General features: G+C 41.2%; 1 protein-coding gene across 2 annotated transcripts in view; it reads right to left on the reverse strand.

Annotated features, from left to right (window-relative positions):
• ENTPD1 (ectonucleoside triphosphate diphosphohydrolase 1) overlaps positions 1 to 24,265 on the reverse strand; it is an 84,901-nt gene that overhangs the window by 30,932 nt on the left and 29,704 nt on the right. The window contains exon 2 of one of the 2 annotated variants that reach the window (XM_014456926.2): positions 7,004 to 7,131. The exons of the other annotated variant lie outside the window; for it this stretch is intronic. Within the exon in view, the coding sequence (XP_014312412.1) occupies positions 7,004 to 7,131 (128 nt within the window). The remainder of the gene's footprint in view (positions 1 to 7,003; positions 7,132 to 24,265) is intronic. 2 annotated transcript variants of the gene reach the window in all.

Raw genomic sequence — 24,265 nt, forward strand, 5'->3', positions numbered from 1 at the left:
TACAGCAATGTTGGCAGGGCCTATAAACAATTGCAAACCATTTTCTTCCTTTCTTTTTTCTTTAACTAGAGCTACTAGATCTTCTATACAAACTACAATTTTATTGTTTTTATTTTTATTTATTTTTTTATCTTCACTTGAGAATATGTTTTTATAGATGAGAGAGAGGGAGAGAGAGAGAAACACTGATGTGAGAGAGAAACATGGATCAGTTGCCTCCTGTACGAACCACAACCTAGATAGGTGCTCTGACCGGGAATCCAATCCACAACCTTTTGGAGTATGGAATGATGCTCCAACCAACTGAGCCACCCAGCCAGGGCTTTTTAATTTTTTATTGTAGTAAAATACACAGACCATAAAATTTACCATTTTAAGTGTACAAATGTGCACTTCTGTGGAATTAAGTACATTCATATTGTTGGGAAACCATCACCACCACCCATCTCCAGGTGTTGTTTTTCAAATGAGACATTAACATCCAGGGGAGTAAAAGTAATATAGATATTCTCCAAGAGTATTTGAGATTGAAAATTAGAGCAAATCCTTCTAAAGTTTCAAAAAAAAGATAAAATCACAAATGTTCATTAAGAATAGTACTTTAGCCCTAGCTGATTTGTTTCAGTGGATAGAACATTGGCCCTCAGATTGAAGGCTCATGGGTTCAAATCGGTTGCAATGTCTCTCTCATGTTGATGTTTCTCTCTCTCTCTCTGTGTCTCTCTTTCTCTCTCTTTCTCTTTCTCTCTCTCTTTCTCTCACCTTCCCTCCCTCCTTCTACTCTCTAAAAAAAATACTAAAAAAATCAATGGAAAAATATCCTTGGTTGAGCATTAACAACAACAACAAAAAGAATAGTACTTTAATTCCTTGTTAAAAAAAAAAAAGGCAGATGCGTAGGGTCAGGCCACTACACGTTAGCAGCAGTTGACCATCCTGGGGATTCTGGCTCAGTGACCATAACACACTCGGAGTTAAGGCCTTGCCTCGCACTCATCTCCCTCCAAGCAGTGTTATAGCTGCTCTCTGCTAAAGGCTTCTGAAGTGCTGGGCACTCTGATAAGTGAGTCACTGGTACCATTTCTCACAGCCATTCTCAAAGTGGGTGCTGTCTCTGTTTTACACACAGGAAACTGAGGTATAGAGAGAGGAATGTACTTGCCCAAAGTCTCATAGCTAGAAAGCAGCAAATCTGGGACTGAGATCAAAGCCATCTGGTCCCTGAGCCGGCATTCCATAGAAGTGAGCAGCTTGTAATGAAGGCATGTGGTTTGGTATTGGGTCAGCCTGGTGCCCTTGAGAGAACCCTGTGGGGCTCTGTGTGTGCCAGAATATGGACTGCTAGTGCTACAAGGAATGTCTGGCACTCGCTAACTGCCAGGGTTCAGTGATGAGCAGGCACTTAAGGAAGTGGTGAGCCAAGCAGACCTCAAAGCTGCCTCCCCCACCCGCTCCCAGGTTCCCCAGGACAAAAGCTCTCCCTCAGGGGACACTTGGTGCAGCTAAGGATTCTTCTTTAAGGCCTGTGTTTTTTTTTAAAGTGGTCACTGCTAGCTACAGGACAGTGGTTCCCAGATTTTAATGGCATGAGAAGGCCCAAGGTGCCTGTTAAAGAATAGTCTTAAGTGTCAATTCCCAGACCCTGCAACCTGGAGGTCGGAACTAAGGAGGCTCTGGGGTGTGAATGGGGAACCAGGATCTTTAGAGGATCCCGAGGCAGAGGCCTGCCTCCCACACTGACAAACCCTGCTACCAGATTGGCCCTTCACAGGTTCTTCACATCCAAGGAGGGAGCTGGCTTACCTGTTCACTCTATTCATAGAGCCAGCAAACTTTTATGAGGCAACCACCCAAGTCAGATGCTGTACTGGTTGCAATTGGACATTTATTTTGTGATTATTTGATTAATGATTATCTCTTCCATTAGACTGTAAGTTCCATGAGGTTAGGGCTTTGCCAGTCTTGCTCACTGCCAAATCCCAGGGCCTAAAATAGAGTAGTCAATGACTATTTGTTGAATGAATAAATGAATGGATGGATGAATGAAATGAATAATAAAATACATGCAAAGACAAATGTTTTGTCTTGTCCTCAGTATACTAACCCTAAGTTGTTGGAAATGTAAATACATCACAACATTAAAGAGTTCTTGTGTTTTGCCAGAAGTAGCCCAGGCATGAGGCCACACCTGCCCAGCAAAGCTGACCAAAACTAGGTTAGGCAAGAGGATATATATAATGAGGATAATCTTTAACCTATTTAGTATTATTGTTTTTCTTTTATTTTTTATTTTTAAAAATACTTTTATTTATTTTTATTGATTTCATATATATAAAATGAAGATAATCTTTCATTCTTCACAGTGCTTCTGGAAAGAAGAAATTAAACTGAGTTTGGAAATGATTCACAAACTGCAAAGCACTATATCACTGTGGTTTAGGAGGTTATTCCTTTACTATTCAACCCTAAATGAGAGAATTCCTCAGGACTAGGTCCTTGCCCTCTTCTTTTTCTCCCTTTTTACCCACTTCCTATGATCTCATCCATTTCTAAGGCTTCAATACATCAATGATCTCAGAGACATAGCTTTTGTCTAGACCTGTGCTGTCCAATAAGGTAGCCACTTGCCACATGTGACTATTGAGCACCTGAAGTGTGACTAGTCTGAAGTGAGATATGCTCTAAGTGAAAAATCATAGTGGAATTTAAGAGAGTATGGAAAAAAAGAGCGTAAAATATATCATTAATTTTTTACTGTGATGAAATGTTGAAATAATAATACCGGGGTGGGCAAACGTAGGTTTACAGTTGTTTGTATGGAAAAAGACATGCAGGCTATGATTGTTACAATAGTTTTATTAACTCAAAAGAATTTCACAATGGCAGAGTGCACTTAGGTACAATCTCATTAATGCTCAAATGGCCAGCCTTCATCATTTATACATTGTTCTAATCTACTTGCTATTATTCTCAAGCACACTTCTGCACAGTTCTTACCTACTTTGCCCACCCCTGTATTTTGGATATATTGAGTTACATAAAATACAGTTGAAAGGAATTAGCTTGACACGCAGGCAGGGCAGGGGTCCAGTGGAAAACAAAGGCAGGTGGAACACAGGCAGGGGCAGACACAACCGTTTAAGAAGCCTAATCACAGAAACCAACCAAGCAGAAATAACAAAATGTTTTTGGATTCAAAGCAGGAGACATGTGAAACTAGGTAGGGTTTGCAAGAATAAGGTGAACTGATGCTTAGAAACAGGGGAAGTTCAGGTCCATGCTGGGCAAGAACAATGAGGGAGTCAGGCAGGTGACATCTTTATCCAACACATGACCCATTCTTGCTCTCCAACCAACTTCCGGATAAAGAGCAGGCTTGTGGCAAACATATACCCCCTGGACTACAAGGCTTCACAGGCAGCCCATTACTGGGCCCCTTCCCCATTTGGGGAGTCTGAATCTGCCTGTAATAAATTTTCCACACTTTTGCTTAAATCTTCTGGTCCTTGGAGCTCATTCTTTGGCGTCGTGAGACACAACCCTGGGGAAAAAACCTCAGTTCACCGTTCCAGTTATCAAAGTACTAACATTAATTTCATCTCCTCTACTTTTTAAAAATGTGGCTCCTAGAAAAATTAAAATATGGCTTATAATATTTCTATTGAGCAGGCGGGTCTCTTCTCTGAGATCCAGAGCTGAATATTTAACTGCTTCTTTGACATTTCTGCTTGCATATTCAATACCTCAAAAACAATTCTTCAAAAATGTAACTCAAAACCTTTGCCTTTTCCCAAACTACTATAATAGCCTTTTACCTAATCTCCTGTATCTGCTCTTATCCCTCCTCCCCCTAATTCACTGCAGTCAGAGTGATCTTTTCAAAACACAAATCTGATCATGTCATTGACTTCCCATTGGTTTAGTATTAAAACTAAAAACCTTAACCTGACTTGCAAGGCCCTGCAACCACCACCTCCCTCACCATCTTTATCCAACACATGACCCATTCTTGCTCTCCAACCAACTTCCAGTATGTATCCAGCTATTTCCTGCTGTGGGATTCTTGCACTTGCTTTCCTTCTGCCTAGAATGCTCTTTACCCATTTCTTTCCCAGCTAACTTCTAATCATACTTCAGATATTATTGTTAATGTCATTTTTTTTTCAAGGAAGACTTCCCTGGTCCCCAAAACTTGCATTTGGTGGCACTCATCACAATAGTAACTAATAATTTGTGTCATCTATTAAATGTGTTTCCTTCCCCAGATGATAAACTCAGTCATAGCTATATTGGCTTCCCAATTGTGTACCCCAGTGCCTGACATAGATATTTAAATCTATACTAATAAAAGAGTAATATGCTAATTAGACCGGGAGACCTTCCGGACAAAGCCATGGTGGCAGGGCCGAGGCAGAGGCAGTTAAGGGCAATCAGGCCGGCAGGGGAGAGCAGTTAGGGGGATCAGGCCAGCAGGGGAGGGCAGTTGGGGGCTATCAGCCAGGCAGGCAGAGAAGTTAGGGGCGATCAGGCAGGCAGGCAGAGGGGTTAGGAGCAATCAGGCAGGCAGGCAAGTGAGCAGTTAGGACCCAGATTTCGAGAGGGATGTCTGACTGCTGGTTTAGGCCCTAAACCAGCAGTTGGACATCCCCCAAGGGGTCACCGATTGGAAAGGGTGCAGGCTGGCCTGAGGGAACTCTTTCCCCCCCACCCCCACCCTACGCAAGAATTTCACGCACCAGGCCACTAGTACTTAAATAATGATTATTGGTATATAAATTTATGAATAAAGAGATGCTAAAGGAGGTATGGTCATAAAGAGATGATGTGTTTTAAAACAAATGTACCAGATACAAATACCTAAATGTGTTATTTTTAATTCATCATTTTTGGAAGGAAATACATTTATTCAAAAAAAAACCTACTCAAAGCAATTTAGTACCTCATGATATTTGGTTTTAAATTACAAACAACGCAGAAAAAGTCTCATTAATTATTCCGGATTTTAAACATGTTTTATCATTCACCTTCTTCATCAAACTTAACTTTGAATGATTTCAGAGATACTATCAGAGAGTGTGTTCTAAAGCAGCAATGTTCAGTGGAACTTTCTGCAGTGATGGGAATGTTCTGTGTCTGAGTTGTACATTCATTAGCCACCAACCACATGAGGCTGTTGAGCACTAGAAATGTGGCTAATGCAAATGAAAAATTTTTTTATTTGGTTTGATTTTCATTAACTTGGATTGAAAGAGCTGCATGTGGCTTATGACTATTAAATTCAACAGCATACATAGCTTAAAGCAATCACCAAAGACAAGTTCCTAAAATATTTTTGCCCTCAATATATGCCAGGAACCTTATTAGAATTACTGTATAACCTCAACAAATGGCTAGTTTGCATATATAAAATGATCTTTAACCAGTGATATTGCTATACAGATTCACTTCAGATGCCAGTGTCAGTTTGTCGAATACTTATACCTTTTATTTAAAGAATGCCAAAGATCTTACTCCATTTTGCCAGGCCAACACAACAACATGAATCACAACAGACTTTAAGATGACCACTGAGAAGGAGAGAAGGTCATCCAAGACAAGTATTCATTAGGAACACAGAGCTCAAGTCTATCATGGACTTTGCCTCCTTGGCGGTCCCCCGCTCCAGTGATGCAATAAAGAATATGTAAAAAGGTCAAACCAAGAAGGCAATCATGTACTTTTGGAACTGGTAAACAAATAACAGAACTGAGATGTCATGAGGCTTCAACTGTGAGTGAAGTTTTGCCAAAAGAACCGACATCACACAACATTAAAAGGCAAGAGATCATTGCCAATGAGATAGTATCAGCTTTCCGTGCTGACAAAGGAGCTGCTGTGCACAGCCCCAGTTGAGTTGAATTTGTATGGCAAACAGATGCCAATGTAACATGCAGGCCTCTGCTGTACAGCAAGTGATTTGGGTGGGTGGCAAAAGTTTCAGCAGCCTGGCATATGCATCCACATGCCAGGCTCACAATGTAATATCTTCAAATACAAGAAAACATACTTCTGCACATGTAGTCCAGGGCCTCTATGATCAAGTTAACTTCTGAATATGTTACCACCCACATGCACATATGTGCTCATCAGGATAGTCTGGGTATATCCTTGTAGATTATTTACTGTAATTTCAATTAAAGATTAAAATGGTGTATTTACAACATAAATTTAAATTTACCACATGCTTTCTAATTAATGGATTAAATAAAATATTAGCCATATTACAAGTTAATTGTGAGATAGTCATGTCTTTGAAATTTTACTTTGATGAGTTTGAAAGGAAGGAGAAATGAATTACAGCGGAGTTAATGACCCTAATTATTTTTAATGATATTAACTAACTCTTCAAATGTAGATACATTTTCACAAGAACTCTATCTATCCAAGAATTCATTTATAATTACTCTAACTGATACTTGTTTCTCTGGGGTTTTTTAAACTGATTTTGCTGTGTTCTTTGATATTTTGAAGATGAAGACCAAGTGTTCCCAACAATCTTTGACTTCCAAAGTGCTTTATACAGAGCTTTCCAATTATTTTGGTGACAATGATAATAATGGAGTAAGAAGAACAAAGAGTACAGTGTTGTGACATATCCACAATGAAACAATGAGTAAGAAGTAGACATAGCACTAGATAGTAGAATATCAGCACAGTATAACACAGATATGAGTATGGTGATGAAGTCTTTGTTTCTATTATTTATTTAATTTGCTGAACAATCATAAAGACAGTTATCTTCCCATGGTTAATTGCTTTGAGTCATTCCTTCTTCCAGAAGAAGCATCATTTCCATTTTACTTCCCTAATCCAAAAGATTGTAACTTACTCCTGGGCTGCCAGAACTTCAACTCCTGTATGTTCTCATTTGCTATGATCTCCTTTTTCACTCTTCCCAGGCCCCCTCATAAACACACACACACACACACACACACACACACACACACACACAGATTTGAGTTACCTTAACATTTTGTGTCGATGATTGGTTCTGGGTCAGCCCCACAGTGATCAAAGCAATCACAGCCATGAGACAGGAGAAGCCAAGGATGATAACTATATTTCTGGAACAAAATCTCTTCAGACTAGACTCTAAAACCAAAAGCAGAACAGAAAATATCAAAAAGAAATCAACAAACATCAATTTTCTGTATGGTCTAGTGCTAGCTATCCTGTGACATCAAAGATAGATAAAAGGATCTTTATATATGAGGCACTTGCAAAGTATTTGGGTAATAATTCAAGAACAAAAGGCTTTGTTTGTAATGTGATGAGAGCCAAGACTAAGTCAGTGGCTGTCATAAGGAAAATGGGCAGTTAGGTCTCTAATCAGGTAGGGAATGAGGAGAGGGAAGAATCCCAAGTTGGCAGTTTGTTTAGTAGGTAATGTAAGTCTATCAAGGTACAAGTAACAAATAACAAAAAGCAAGGATAGCCCTCCTCATTTTTAAAATCTACCACCAAATGTTTAAGATGTAAAAAAGTATTCAGAATACATCATCAAAGTCTCACAACTCCATGACATTTCCTGGCTTGACACACCCTTTGCATTTCAACCACATTTACATATTAACTGGTAATAGTGTAGAGGCCGTGGGACTTTGATCACTCAACAAGGCAGATGTGGTGGGTTTCAGGTTCAAACAAAATTTTGCTCAGCAGATCTAATGTGACTCACTAGATTGAAATAGTTTCCAATTTCTAACAGGTCACACTCGGACTAAGTTTGGCTTGTACAGAGAACGAAACAGCAAACATGGACAAGCACTGGCAAATAAACAGTGTGGTGCTATGGTCCTTCCTGTGTTTACACAGCCCAGGGATGGGACAGACACTGAAGCTCAGAGAACTGGTCCTAATCTTGCCTTGCCATTCCCTCAATTCCCAGAGTCCAAGTCTCCACACCATCTCTGCCATCTCCCTTCCTCTCCATCAGAGAGCTCTTCTTGGTGGCATATTTAAATTGTTCTCACACTCAGGCTTTAAGGTCTTGTCTCAGGTGCTTCATTCTAGCTGCCTTAGGCCCACCCTCTTCTAGGTGCTATCTACCTCCCTGTTCCAGTCACCCCACCTCTTCTACAATAGCCCTTTCTGGTATCTCCCACCCTTTCTAATTACCTTGCATTTCAAAATCCATCCTTCCTGTAAATGACATTGCCAGAGCACTTCCTGCTCAAGAATCTAGGGTAGCTTCCTACTGCCAGGTGAAAGCCACACTGGTCTACCTAGACCTCTCAGCCCTTCTGAAATTTAAGCTCTTCCCATCTCAGCATTCCAATAAACAGATTTTTGTGCCCAAGATCATAATGCTTAACATTATGACCACTGGAATGTATGTTCTCTGAGTGCAGGGACCTTTTTTTTCTGGCTTATTTATTGCTGCATTCCCAGTTGAATGAATAAATGAATTTTGGATTCTGACTTTTCCTGAGAAATTTCTTGAGATTTCCTTCCCTTGGTATTCAGTTCCCCTCTTTCTCTACCAATTCTTTTTCTTTGTCTCCTTCAAATTCAAGCTCAACAGGAGGCTGTGTTCCCCTCCATATGCTTCAGAGCTCGGTTGTTCTGATAGGCCTCTCTTCATGTGCTTCCTCTAATGGGCTGACCCATTTCAGTTTGGGAGTACTATAGTTGTTGTTGGGGAGGGGCTGTGCTTCATTCATTCTTTAAACTAGTCATTCAGCGATTATTTATTGAATGTATAATACTATGCACTAGACCTGCCCTTGGCTATGAGCTACAGCAGTGAACAAAACAGATAAATGACCCCATCCTTATGGTAGTATATTCTAGTTTGGAAGAAAAGACATTGAACAAGATAAAGACGTATCTATAATAATAATAATAATAATAATAAAAGGGTAATATGCTAATTAGACCAGATGTCATCTGGATGTCCTTCCTGACAAAGCTGGGGCCCAGCACCCGGGACTGTGGCTGGCCCAGGGGAAGCTGGCCCAGGTCCCGGGTGCCTGTGGGGCACCTGGAGGGAGGAAGCCCGGGTCCCAGGTGCTGGAGGAAAGCCAGTGCCAGCAGCCCAGGGAAAGGAAGGCCTACTCTTGAACGAATTTTCGTGCATCGGGCCTCTAGTGTTACATAATTATAACTGCTAAGGAAGGAAAGAAAAGGAAGAGTAAAGAGGAAGGTTAAGGTGATTAGAAAAGGCCCCTCTGAAATGGTGATATTGAGTATTCTATATAATAAAAGTGTAATATGCAAATCGACTGAACAGCAGAATGACCAGTTGCTATGATGCACACTGACCACCAGGGGGAAGATGCTCAACGCAGGACCTGCCCCCTGGTGGCCAGTGCGCTCCCATAGGGGGAGCGCCTCTCAGCCACAAGCTGGGCTGACGCCTGGTGAGTGCAGTGGCCCGCCTCCGCGACAGTGCTAAGGATGTCCGACTGACGGCTTAGGCCCACTCCCTGCGGGGAGTTAGCCTAAGCTGTCAGCTGGACATCCCCCCAAGGGCTCCCAGACTGTGAAAGGGCCTCTCCCAAGTGCACAAATGTTGTGCACTGGGCCTCTAGTTGAGAATAAGGAGAATGTATGCATACCTCTAGGCAACTAAAGGTATTTAAGGCAACCAAAAATGCATGTGCAAAGGCCCTGAGATGGGACAGTGCCTGACCAGGAGGCCAGTATGGCTGAGAGAGTGATGAAGGGAAGAATAAGATATGGTGGAGGGGGAGGGGGCGGGGTAAAAGGTTGCCTTGCTTTGTAGGGCCTTGTAGGTTCCAGTGAGAGCTTTCACTTACCTAATGTGATCTTATTTCTAGTCATTTGTATAATCTACACTCAGCATACCATGGGGGCCTTTCAAGTCCTTGGAGAGGGAGGGTGTGGCCTTTAAGACAGCACACCTCTTGTGAGGAAGTACTGAGGCTACCCCAGTGAGGTAAGGTCATGGGACAACCACACCCAAAAGAGGGCATGGCTCTGTTGGAGTGAAGCTTGTGCCAAGACCAGGTCTGGGAAGACTTATCAAAAGGGAGTAAACACCATCACATGAGAGGTCTTCTCTATTCCTTCTGGTCTTTGTAGCTCAGGACTAAAGAATATGGGCTGAGAGAGCATCATCATGAGGGATTGCCGAGCCAGTAGTCCCCAGCATCCATTAGCAGAAAGCCAAACTCCACAGACTTTTGAGAGGTGGCTCAAGTGAAAGCAAAGTCCAGACCAGCTCACCTTCATTCAGTCTCTCTAAACCTCCATTTTTTCCTGTGAAAAAATGTGCCAGCAGCCCAGGGGAAGGAAGGCCTACTCTTGCACGAGTCAGAAGAGTACCTACAGTAGTACCTGTTGCTAGGTAAGATTCAATGAGCTAACAATACTTAACAGCCTACACTTAGAGCTTTCACTATATTCCAGATTCTGCTCTTAGCACTTGCAATATAGCAACTGATTTAACCCTCACTACAGTCCTATGAGGTGAATGTGTTATATCATCCATATCAGTTTCCTAGGACTGTCACAACAAATTACCACAAACTTGGTGACTTAAAACAACAGAAATTTATTCTCTCACTATGTGGAGGCCACAAGTCCAGAATCAGGGTATCAACAGAGCCAAAGGTTCTGGAGAAGATTTCTTTCTTGCCTGTTCCAGCTTCTGCTGGCTCCTGGGGTTCCTTGACTTGTGGCTACAACACTTCAAACTCTGCCTCCATTTGTATATGGCCTTTTCCCTCCCCTTTCACTTAGCAGGATATCAGTCATTCAGTGGATTTAGGGCCCACCTTAAATCCAGAATGATTTCATCTTAAGATCCTTAATTACATTTGCAATCACATTACTTCTAAATAAAGTCATAATTACAGTTACTGTTGTCATCATCATTATTGTCACTTTACAAACGAGGAAATTGAGTTACAGAAAAGTTAAGTAACTTGTCCAACATTACAATGATGTAAATGTTGGGATCAAGAATTAAACACAGGCATCCTGGCCCAGAGGCTAGGCTTTTCACCACTGCCCTACCCTATTCCATATGACTGGAGCTTAGTACAGTGCCTGGTATATAGTACCAGTGCTGTATGTGGGAGGCAATCTTATCATCCAGAAATGAAAAGGGACTGACTTTGATGACTGGAATGGAGGGGCTATATGGACTGTTGTCGCTGATGACACCAGACAATGTTGCACCTTTTAAAATACACCATCTCTAAGCCTCCAAATTAATTAAATAAATAAATAAAATAGTCTTTGGTCCCTAATAGTAAGAAGCTTACAGCTAAATGCCAGATGCTGAGATTGTGATTCTCAGGGGGAGGTTGACTTGCTCAAAGTCATAACTCTTGCAAAGGGGAGTATAAGGATTTGATCTTAGTCTCTTCACTCCACTCCACTGCTTCAAAGCCCTGCATTGGAGACATGTAGAAATAACTCGGGTTCATTCCTTCTCAGTTGACCCAATGCAAAAGAACTCGCCCAAATGGAAATGGAAAGATCTTAGTCTACTTCACACACACTCTCCCCACCCCATTTTTTCCCAATTAACAAATTGAGAGTCAAGTTTGAAGATAAAACAGTTAAATTTGGTTGGATTTTTTTCCTGCCTTTTTTTAAATCAAGAAAGTCAGTACACTGTCAATAAATACACAGTTGCTAAAAATGAACTTCATTTGATGATGACCAGTTGATTAAAGGGCAAAAGGCAAAGAAGACTGAGGGAAAACAAGATGGACAGGCAGGAAAGACAGAGAATAAGAGCAGAAGAAAGATGTGTATTGAGGAGAATGAAAAGAGAGGTAGAGAGACAGGTAATTGAGTAAATAACTCATGTCCTGTTCCATTGATTTTTTTGAACCACAGACTTCAGAGGAAATTATTTGTTTATTTATGATCTCTTAGTTCTATTCTTTATAACATTAATTAGCTAGCTATTCTCAGGTCACAGCTATCTTTCCCAAGAAAGGGGGTGCATTTATCTTAAACAAGCCTGACTGATCCTGGGTGGGTGCCTTAGAGGTTCAGCTTTGGTTGGGAAGAGCCCATGTAGTGACACACAGGCAGTGGAGACCTGAGTTGGGAAGTGGAGGAAAAGCTCTTCCTGCCAATCAGATTCTGCCACCCCATGCTCCCCACGCCACAGTTCTTCTTGCTGTGGGTTGTGCTCTTCTCAGATTAGCAGTAAGTGACTTTGCACTTGGTGTGCCTGACTCCAAAAATGTTAATGACTGCAAAAATCAAATGCCAACATGGGCTCTGTAGGCGGGAAATAAGGAAGCAAAAGGGTCTGCTTCCCCCGCTAGCCTCCTCACTTCCTCCCACCATACTGTCTACCTCCTCACCCACACCCACACCCCTCTGGCCTCTCCTAAATTCTTTTGCCCATAGATTGCATGGAGCACAATAGGTCTTTGTGGACATTGTGGAATCCCATATTCAAATATAGGAGGAGGGCTGTTTCCCTCTAAGTGATATCACTGAGACTGCAGACAGGAATTCCCTGTGTCCCAGCCAACAAGCACAACAATCTCATGTATTGATGGTCTCTGCAGTAAGCACATTGCTTCCACTAAATGAATCCTCTTCCACATCTGAAACTGAAGAATTATGCCCTGGGGACTCTACACTTTCTCAAAGCAGCTGCATTTCTCAGCAAGCCTTGGTTGTAACCAATGAGAAAGAGTGAGAAAATCTGTACTGGCCACACATCACTAGTGTGGGGCTCATGGAGGGGGTGAGGTGAACTAACCCACCCAGGTGGCCTAGACTTACAGCCCCCTGTGTTCTATACCTTACATTCATAAATTCTCTCATTTCTACCTGCTCATTTTTGTACCCATGAGGTACAAAAGTCAGAGCAACATAAAAATATTTCTGCAACAAAATATGCCATAAACAAAGTAAAATATGACATAATGGGAAAAGGTTTATAACAACCATGAAATAGTTGGTTTTCTTAATGTATATAGTCATTTAAAATCATTAAGAAAATGATCAACCCATATAATAGAAAAATGGGCAAAGACAATTCAAAAAAATAAACATATATCCTCAATATAGTAAATATATTCTAATTACCCTTAATTAAAGAAATGTAAATGAAAAAATAATGAGATACCTTTATTACTTAACAGAATAGCAAATTTTAAAAGTTTGATTAAACTCAACCCAAATGCCCATCAACTAGTGAATGTACAGAAATTGTAATATAGCCATACAATGGAATTATACTCAACAATGAAAAGGACATAAACTGATAAATGCAACAACATGGATGAATCTCAAAAGCACTATGCTAAGTTAAAGAAATCAGACTCAAAATACTATGTACTGTATGATTTCATTTATATGATATTCTGGAAAAGGCAAAACTAAGGACAAAAAATTAAAACAGTGTGCAAAGGTGCAGAGACAGAGAATCAACTACAAAGGTCCAAGGGAAGTTTTTGAGATGACAGAATACTCTTGATTGCAGTGGTGGTTAAATTTCTATATACATTTATTAAAATTCATATAACTGTATACCTGAAAGGGTGAATTTTACTGAAAATCCAGTAAAGAAATTGTATATATCAACAAGGATGTGGAGAAACAGGCACGTCTTACATGTTGGTAGGACTATTTATAATAGCAAGACTAAAAATTACTAATGGTCCATTAATTGAGGTCTGACTGTATAAATTCTAGCACAGCTATACATAATACTATGCAGGCAAGGAAAAGATTGAGATCCATGAATGTTGATGCAAACTGTTTTCAAACATTTTATTTGTTAAGAACAATATACAGAATAATGTGTGCAGTGTGTTCCCATTGGGTAAAGGCATAGACATGTCTGGAAGGTTATAGATTCACTAGGAGGACCTACAGGACTCAGCACGTAGTCATACTTGCGGCTAAGATTCATTATAGTGAAAGAATATTAAGTGAGATCAGCAAAGAGGAAAGAAATGTACAGGACGGAGTCTGGGGGAAACCAGATAGATGCAAGTTTCCAATGGTCTCCCCCCAGGAGAGAATATAGGACACACTTAATCCCCCCAGCAATGAATGTGATAACACATGTGAAATGTGGTCTCTCAGGGAGGCACACAGAGACCCAGTTGCCAGGGCTTCCTTTGGGGGCCAGTCACATAGGCACCTCCCATCCAGCATATATCAATATTCCAAACTCCCAAGAGGAAAGCAGGTGCCCAGCACAAATAGTTCAGGCACAGCAAGCCAACCTCTTCAGCTCTCCAGAATGGTCAGAACCCTTCTGATATCCTAGCCCCCAACACTAACCATGGGCCAACCCTGCAAGCAGGTCCCCCAAGGATAGCAGTCCCAAGCCTGCATGTTCATTCCCTTCTGCACTGAACAATTCGTAAAATATTCTACCACACGCCCTTTCTTACGTCCTCACTCCTCCTTTCCCCTCCCTTCTCTCTTCTTCCTCTGGCCCTCCCCTATCTTCTTTCCTTCCTTAATTCTCTAAGCAATTTGAAATTCTTAAAGAAATTCCTGATACTCCAAAGACTTTGAGTTGAAGAGGTTTCAAGTTAGGAGTAAATGCCAAAGATGGTAGGAGCCTGGACCATGGGCACTGGGTGAATGGGAAGTTTGTGCACTGGTGGTTTGAAGTTGACTTTGCCGATTTTCTGCCCAATTTATTACCTTACTAGCCACTCAGCAACCTGTTTAGTCTAAGCAGCCGTCTCTGCGTCCCCATTCATTCATTCTTTCCAGATCAATGTCATCTCTTGTATACTTTGAGGTAGAATGGTCAGGTCTCACTTGGTCAGGCTTTGAGTAGATTTACAGCTTTATCTTGAGGGAGTTTTGGCCCCTCCTCTTAGGCACCTCTGCTGTTACATATTAATACAAGAGGGAACACTCTCTGCATAAGATATGATCAATTTTATAAAAGTCCATGGTGATTTTGTCACAGATCATTTGGTATCTAGGCAGCTGCTCTCTTCAACCATCAACAGAGTATTAGCACTTTAGATACTAATGTGAAAACTCAATCTTAAATTGATTAATATCTAGTTCCTATCAAGGGTATGACAGATAGAACTGATATTTGGAAGGGGCAATCCAAGAATCCCCTAGTTTTTTTTTTAAAGCATATTTTCTGTACTCATTTAGTAAGGTGGAAGGTAGGAGGGGTTAGAGAAAGATCCCTGGACCTTGGAGAAAGGAGTGTTCTCCTTGAGCAAAACTTGTAAGACCAACACATGACAGATGAAAGCAGCTCCTACCAAAACTGCCCACACTTTAAAAAGTATGTTCAATCTTTTGACCCAAGTATTTCCTTAAATCCAGAATACAACTAAGAAAGAAAGTGGTGTCCTTCTCAATTTTGTATCCTGAATGAGGAAACAATGTGTACATATGGTGAATGGGGTCATCTGCATGGAGTGAAAAGGCAACTAAAAGAATTGGTCAATGTGGTGTGTTTCCTGCAAGGTCTGGTGCCCATGACTCAAGTATATCCTTTCCCAGAAAGTTCTTTCTCCACAGGGATGAAAGATGATCCTCCTAAAATAATCAGACTAACTGCCCCCACTATTACTTATTGTTCGCCAAGCTATTTTGCCTTGATTTTTCTACAGGGTAAAACAATGAGCTGATCATTGTTAAACAGCAAGTGGGGACTATGCCTTCTATACCCATCTTTGCATGTTTGGTTTCATAGGATTCTCATTCTTTTTATTCCACAAAGTGAAATAGATTCTTTCCCTATAAGACACAGGCTGCTTATAAAATACAGATGCAATGGAGAGACCACAGGAGCCACATGTACAGCACAGTCTGTGCACTTCTTGTTCACAGGCAGGTGGTCTGCTTTCTCATTGGCTCAGACTCACTAAGGTAGGAGAGGTACAGCGAGACACGAAAGCTGACTTGGAGGACCAAAGCAGACAAGAGATTCCATATTTTTCTTCTTTGGAATTACAATAATGTTCTTAATGGAAGGAAAAGTGTACTTATTCACCTCAGCAAAAGCCCAGGATACCCAACAAAAGGAAGCATATATTATGGTACTTGGAAATGATGGCTAAAATATTTAAAATTCTTCCTAGAAATTCCCGCAAACCCAAAGACTCTGGGGAGCACATGATTTGAAGAGGAAAATTTTACTCCATCTTCTGGGAAAGTGTCATTGCCTACAATTGACCTATGAGGATGACACATTGATAGACCCCTCTTTAGGGACATGGCAAGATAACTTAAATTACAAAGATACTATTGGGCCTACCCACCACCTATTCTCTCAGGACTGAGCAGGGGAAAAGGCTACTTCCTCTCTTCTTTGAGCTTTATATGGTGCTGGTATGTTTATGCCACTTTTCTTACTTCTGCTCTCTCCCTCAGCATCCCCAGTGAGCTGCACCAGTTCTTATGATTTGATTTCCTTTAACTTGTTGTTTTTTTGTCCCTTGCACTCTGTGCATCCCTAAACTCCACCTCCCCACAGCCCACTCACTCTTTGGTCCACTATACCTGGCTTCTGCCCCACCATTTCCCTAAGCCACTTACACAAATATCCAATGGACACTTTTCAGTATTTACACTTCCTGTAGAATTTGACACTGTTAACTTCTTACTATAAAAACTCTCTCCTGACCCTGTCAGTGTTGCTCAGTAGTTAGAGTGCCGGCCTGCACACTGAAGGGTCCCAGGTTCGATTCCGGTCAGGAGCACATACCTGGTTTGCAGGTTCACTCCCCACCCCAAGTTGGGCGCATGAGGGAGACAACCAGTGGATGTGTCTCCCTCACATTGATGTTTCTCTCTCTCCTTCACTCTCCCTCCCTCCCTTTCTTCCTTCCACTCTCTCTGAAAAGCAATGGACAAAATATTCTCAGGTGAAGATTAACCAAAATAACAAAAAAATAAAAACTCTCCTTCCTTGGCTCCCATGACACTGGGCTCTTCTAGTAGTCCTCCTACTTCTCTGACCTCTACTTTGCTGGCTCCTCTTTCTCCTCATACCCTGTAAATAGGGATGTACCACAGAGCTTCATCTTGGAACTTTGGCTCATCTCACTTCATGTACATACACCCAACTGAATGGTAATGACTCCCTCATCCTTATGAGGATGATTCCCTAATCCACTATAGCAATGACCCCCTGATGTGTACCTCCAGTCCAAGACTTTCTCTTGACTAAGTCACCCATTGGACATCTGTTTTGGTTTCTATAGCCAAACTCAGCATATCTAAAACTTGATGTTCTTTCTCCAATTTTTCTGCATAATCTTCTCAGTGAAGGTCACTACCATGTGTCCATTTCCTTAGACCAGGGGTGGGCAACCTCCGGCACGCATGCCAAACATGACACGCCAGTAACTTTTGCTGGCACACGAAACCCTCTCAGAAAAAGAAAAGATTATTCAGTGCATTAAAGATTTGTCCGTGAGCAGGAAAACAGTTAAGGATAGGATACTTAAGTTGGCGAGTAATAGTGCTGAACAATTAACAAAAGATTTGTCTTCATGTCAATTTTTTTCTATTTGTACTGATGAAAGTACAGACATTACATCGTCATCTAGGCTGGCCATTTTTTCTCGACTTTGTAAAGGTGATGAAATATGTGAAGAGATGGTTGCCCTTCTAACTTTACCTGAGTGTATTACCAGGGCTGAAATATGTAAAGCAGTTATGAACGAATTCTCTTCTCGACAAATTGACATTTGAAAAGTAGTGTCCATCACCACTGATGGTGCTCCTTGCATAACTGGTGAGAAGGCAGGTTTTGTAAATCTGTTTGTGAAAGAAGTTGGTCATACACTGATAGGTTTTCATTGCATCATACATGAGGAGACTTTATGTGCAAAAGCTGGCCTGAAGGAACTGCAGGAAGTGATGCAAACAGTTACCAAAGTTGTTAACTACATTTCTGCTTGGGCTTTAAATAAAAGACAATTTCAAGTTTTACCGAATGAGGTAGAATCTGTGTATAAAGGACTGAAAATGTACAACAATGTTCGATGGCTTAGCCGAGGTTTGGTTCTGAAACGATTTGTTGAATGCTTAAACGAGATAACGCTCTTCTTGAATAACCAACATGTTTCTTACCAAGAATTGTCTGACGCCATGTGGGTTTCTAAACTGATGTTCTTTGCAGACTTTTGTGAACATTTGAATGACTTAAATGTTAAATTACAAGGAAGTGGCAAGACACTTGATGTTATGTTTGGTTACATAAAGGCTTTTGAAAAGAAACTGGAAGTCTTTAAGAGGGATGTGGATGGTGAGAGATTTAGATATTTCCCAAACCTCAAGAGGCACATCAAAGACCTCCAAAAAGATGACAGAACAGACTGTCAAAGCCTTCAAAAACTGTTTTTAAACATCATCGAGTCAACTATTGAGCAGTTCTTCTCAAGATTTGTGAAATTCAGAGAACTGGAAGAGAGCAAAATTCATGAGGTTTCCAGACAGCATGAAACTGGAGGAACTAAACTTACAAATGTTTTTATGGATAGACATGGCTGACTTTGAAATGCAGTTGATTGCATTTCAGAGTAGCTCAATTTGGAAGCAGAAATTTATTGACCTTAGAGTTGACTTGGAAAACATTGAAAAAAAGCGATTAGAGACAGGAGTACCAGAGAGAAGTGTCGAAAACAAACTATTGAGGACTTGGAATGCCATTCCAGAAAATTTTTTCTGTTTAAAAAACTTTGCAACAGCGTTACTCTCCATGTTTTCATCCACATACGCTTGTGAATCTTTGTTCTCAGTGATGAATTTTGTTAAGTCTCGTAATAGGAGTAGCCTGACGGATGAAAGTAGTAGCTCGTGTATATCTCTCAAGGTCACGAAATATAAACCTGATGTAAAATCTCTGTCATCAGTGATGCAACAGCAAAAGTCCCACTGATAATATCAAACGGAGTCATAAAGTTTTCTGTCGGACTATCAGTGTACATGTATACATTAAAAAATAAATGTATTTTTCATCATCATATACTGTGTTTTTGTTGCTCGAATGAATTTTATTATTTCTTCAAGGTTCTTCACATATGTACACCTTAAGAGATATCAAGTAGGCATAACATGTTCTCAAAAAACTAGGGTTGGCACACAGAAGAATTTTGAGTCAGAGATTTTGCTGATTTTGGCACGCACTCACAAAAAGGTTGCCCACCCCTGTCCTAGACTCCTTCTTCCCCCAAACAAACTCTAAGTTTGTTGATTCTACCCACTAAGTATCTCTCAAATCCATTTTTTCACTCTTTATTTCTTGGCTGGACTCCTACAACAACTTCTGTAGAGGCCTGCCCACAGCTAGGCTCTCCCCCTTCCAATCCATCCTCAATTCTGAAGCTAACATGACCAATATAACAAAAAAGACCTGATTATGCAACCTACCAGTGTCAACTTCTTCAGTGATTCCATGTGTCTCAAAATTAAAGTCAAACTCTGTAACAACAATTTTAAGGTATGTCCCCACACAATTCAGGTAAGTTCAAGATATTAGTCTCTAAATTGGTCCTTCTTTTTCACATCATTATGCCTTGTACAATGTTCCTGTTTCTTCTGCTTAAAACACTCTTCTTTCCTCTATTCTTTATCTAGCTAACTCCAACTTGAGGAAATTGAGGCTGAGAGTCATCAACTTATGTGTCACCACTTCCAGAAGTCTTCCTGAAAGTCTCTTGCCCCTCTTCTAATGATGAATTAAATAATCTCCTATGCATCTGTCTCAGCACCCCTCCCACAATACTACAGTAGCCTTTCATCAGTGTCAGTCTCTTAGAGGAGAACACCTTGAGAACAGAGTGTACCTTTTAGATCTCCAGAAACCATCAAAGGGTCTGTCCTATGTCAGTATTCCCTATGTCAGTTGAATAAATGAATGGATAAGATTGATTTGAATTTTTAGTACACAATGGTTTCCATCAGGAAAAGGGGGGTGGATTTATTTGATTGTTACAAATGTGTTTTAACTTCTCAACTCCATGGTTCTATTTTTAGTGAGCTGCCAGGCAACCTCAACTTCAGTTTGCATGTGTTGTAGGAAGCAAGAGGACAGATGTTTGGGCAGTAAATCCCAAACCTGGATCCCAGAGCTTAGTCATAAACTCCATGGAATATTTTCTCACTGAATTACCAAAAATAATAGACTCAAATGATATTTTGCAATAGAAGGAACCACACATTTAGTCCTTTCTAAGCAAGCATGGTTAACTCTGCAATTGTTTCGAAGAATAAGTCACTCTGATTAAATAGAGGCAAAACATTGGGTAATAATGCATCTCCTTATTTATGACTGTAATACCTAATAGGATGGCATCGCAACTCTGCCTTTTACTAGCTGTGTGACTTGGGCAAGTTACTTAACCTGTCTAAATCTTCATTTTCTAGACAAATTATGTCACTTACTTTGGGAAACTGATGTGACGACAGAGTGAGCTCTGTATGAAAGAAGTGATTAGAGTGATCCCAACCAGCCCCATAGCCACAGTTACTACTGTCCTTATGTGGAAAATACTCTAATTTATATTTAATACAGACTTATGTGTTCTTGACCTTTCAGCTGCACCCTCAACCTTTTAGCTTTGATAATTCATAGGCACCTCAAACCTATTCTGCCCAAACAGAATTCATGTTTTCCCCCTCCTCCCCACACCTGTTCCTCCTATAGCTTTCCATATCTCAGTATCTAGAGCTCAGTGAACATCTCTACTAGTCATCCAGTTGTAACACCAAAAACAATGTCATCTTCCTCCATTCCCTCCTCACCCTTGCCCTTCATATCCAGGCAGCCCACTCATTCAGCAAATGTTACTGAGACCTTGCATCCAGTCCTGAGAGTCTATTTCCCAAAGATTCTGATGCCCACCCTCAGCACACTGCCCCCTTCTTAGTCCAACCACCACCACCTCCCACAGCACAGCCCTAACTGGTCTCCCTGCATCCAGTCTTGCCTCTTTTTAAAGTGTTTACATGATCACATCACCCGCTAGTTTCTTAAAATATTTCATAGCCCCCCATTACTTTAGAATAAAGACCAAAGTCCTTCATGTAAATGATAGGCTCTACATGTTCTGTCCCTCCTGGGTTTCTAGCCTCTTATTCACCATTCCCTCACTCTTTTCACATTTCACAACTTTTTTCACTTTTTTGGTATCTGTGATTCTTTACCATATAACTCCAAGAGAATAAAATTGTAAGGGAGCCTCTTTTCAACCCCAATTCACCATTCCTCCCCTGCCACAGGGTCCTAGAACAGTTTTTCATTCTGCCTGGAATATTCTTCTCCCACTCCCTTTGCTTAGCTATTTTCTACTCAGCCTTCAGATTTCAGCTAAAAAGTCACTTCCTCAAGGATGCCTCAGAGACCCCGTGCCATGAATCCCATACTAGCTGCACTCCTCATATCACTCTAAACTCATTCTTCATATCACTCATTCTTCATACCACTAAAGCCATTGTAATTAATTATCTACATGTTTAAGTGTGCCACCACACCAGTCCTTCTCAATTTTGGCTGCACATAGATTCACTGGAGAACTTTGTGGAAAATACCAACTCCAGAGTCCCACCCCAGACTAATTAAATCTGAATCACTGAGGTGGAGCCTCCTCCTTGCTATTTTTTAATGGTTTCCTGATGCATCTAATGTGCAACCAAGGTTGAGAACCACTGGTTCAGCGGGCAAGGACCATGTCTGTTTATCCACATCTTTATCCCTAGTGCCAAGCACACAGCAGTGCGAGCTCTCAGTAGTCACTCAATAAATGGTAACTGTAGTTACGACTATTGTTGTTGTTATTATTATGGTCAATTTGCTATGATTAAGATCATAACTTTTTTCACATTTCTGGCAGCTGTTACTCCAAGAAAATAAAATTGTAACAACCAAATCATCTTCTTAAAATTCAGCAAGTTTCTATTTTTCTGTCCACATAGAGCTTCAATTAAGGACTTTGCCAGAATCCACTAGACATAATGTTTCCACAAGCCACATCTCCAAGGTGGAACAAAATACAGCATATTAAGAAATTCAGTTCTTATCATGCAGTTTCTTTTTATGTAGTTATATATCAGTGATCATGGTGCCTTTCTAATTTTATAATGACATGAGTCAATTAGATTGACCACTGTCTGCTCATTTGGATTCTATTTGACTTTACTCTTCTCTATTATAGATTTTTCTCTCCTATAACTGAACCTATTTTATATTTTACTAAGCAAAGGTCAACCCCACTCCCCATTCTGGCTTAGTGGTTAAGACGGAAGTTTCTTTGGCTTGTAGTTTCCTTGTTCAGAGAACCTTCTAAAAATGTAGTTTCTATAATCCAGTTTTCAACCATAAACTTGTTCAGAATCACCTGCAAGGCTTGTTAAAATAAAAACTGCTGGGCCCCAACCTCAGAGTTTCTGATTCAGTCTGTGTGGGGTGAGGCCAGAGAATTTGCGTTTCTACCAAGTTGCCAGTTAATGCTGCTGCTGCTGGTGGTCCACAGACCACACTTTGAAAACCACTGTTTTAACTCATAATTCACTAGCTACACCCTAGTTAATGACTAATAATTTTTTTAAAAAATAGAGAAGAGCAGTTGTGAGGCCTTTTAGGGGTACAATGGGTGAAGACTTGCCAGTTTATTCTTTACATTTAAAGCACGACCATCAGCTCTTCTCACAGGATTTCGGAGGGGTTTTCTACGTGTAATTTTTGTAAACAAGTCAACACATCCCACCCATAACTCTCTCTTTTTATGAGAAAGAGATTATGAAGGTATGTGGGGCCAGCACACCTCCCATCAGTTCCTAATGGGCAATTCCCTCAGCCACCTTTGTTCAGGACCCTGTAGTCAGCTAGCTTCTTGAATTCACCTTCAGGATTGTTGAACACAAGGGTGGGAGGAGGACTGAAATAGCAGCCATGGAATTTCTACGAAGTTCTTCAAAGAAATAAGCTTCAAAATCACTTTGGAGGTTTCAGTAAGATTGGGAGGAAGGGGTAGGATAAGGAGTTCCAAGTCACCCCAAAGGAAGTTACCGAGCCCAACGCCAGCACCCTGGCAAGTTGCCAGGCAGGCAAGCAAGCCACTATCCCGGAAATAAACAGCCAGTGAACAGAATTTAACCTTTGCAGTTGCTCACATGCCAATGTGATGCATTCAGATGCATACACAACACATCCTCACTCTGCAAGGGGAGCAACTGGGATAACAAAGGTTTCCTGTGCTGCCTCATTTAGGAGCTTGTGAGGCACTCAGGGTGACCAACTGTCCCCGTTTGTCCAGGACCATCCTAGTTTTAGCATTTTCTTCAGATCCCCATCTTCTTCAATTGCCCTCTCTCCTGTACCATTCCCACTCAACCTCATTGCTACCTTCTTTGCAACTACCAGGTATACAAGATGCACTCCTCCAAGTTGCACTCTCTCCTGGTGTGGTAGGCAGACAGACATGAGCAGAGCAAGGAGATAGGCCAGAGACAGGTCACCAGGGCAGAAAGCTATGGGTGCCTAGCAACGGGCAAAACTGGGAAAACAAGGACCTCCCCCCAGGGTGACCTTTCCTCCTCTAGCATATCACTGGTCATGCAGTCTAGACTCCTTGACCTTTCCTTCCTAGAGTTAACATCTAGGCCTCAGTTGTATTTCAGCTCCAGGCCCAGAAAAGCAGCAAAACCCGAAGGTGATGCCAGGATTAGATACATTAACTGTATCTAATATGACCCCCTGCTCTGGTGCCAACCAATCAGCAGAGAAGGACCCTGGAAGGACACACCTGGAAATCTGATGAATATTCTATTGAGATCCTCCTCTGGGACCTCCCCTAAAATCTCCACTCTTAAAAGCCCTTGGGACAGGACCCTGGGCGCTCTCGCTCCTGCCCCCACCCCCCACATGGTACCTTTATCTTCCTCTCTCCTAAGCTGCAAGAGCCCTTCTTTTGCCTCTGTAACTTGTTTTCTGAGCTCATTTCTTCTACTGCTCACTTCTACCTCTGTGACTTTCTAAAGTTTTAGTCTTGACTCTTTCCTAGCCAGAACTCAAGTACCACGGTTGCTGAACCAAGATCCAGTCTAGATATAGCTTTTTCAGATGAAAAAAATCTCAAAGTTGAAAGGATTCTTAGAGTTCACACACTCCAAGGTTCCAAGTCCTGATTGCATGGGACAATCACTTGGGGCTTTTTCCAGCCCTGTCCAGGGCTTGCATTAAAACCTCTGGGGACAGGGCCCAGGCACTGGTCATTTTTAAAGCAGTCAGGTGATTCTACTGTATAGCCAAACTTTCGAACCTCTTCCAAGTTGCCAA

Source organism: Myotis lucifugus, unplaced genomic scaffold (genome assembly GCF_000147115.1).
Source record: "Myotis lucifugus unplaced genomic scaffold, Myoluc2.0 scaffold_66, whole genome shotgun sequence".
NCBI lineage: Eukaryota > Metazoa > Chordata > Mammalia > Chiroptera > Vespertilionidae > Myotis > Myotis lucifugus.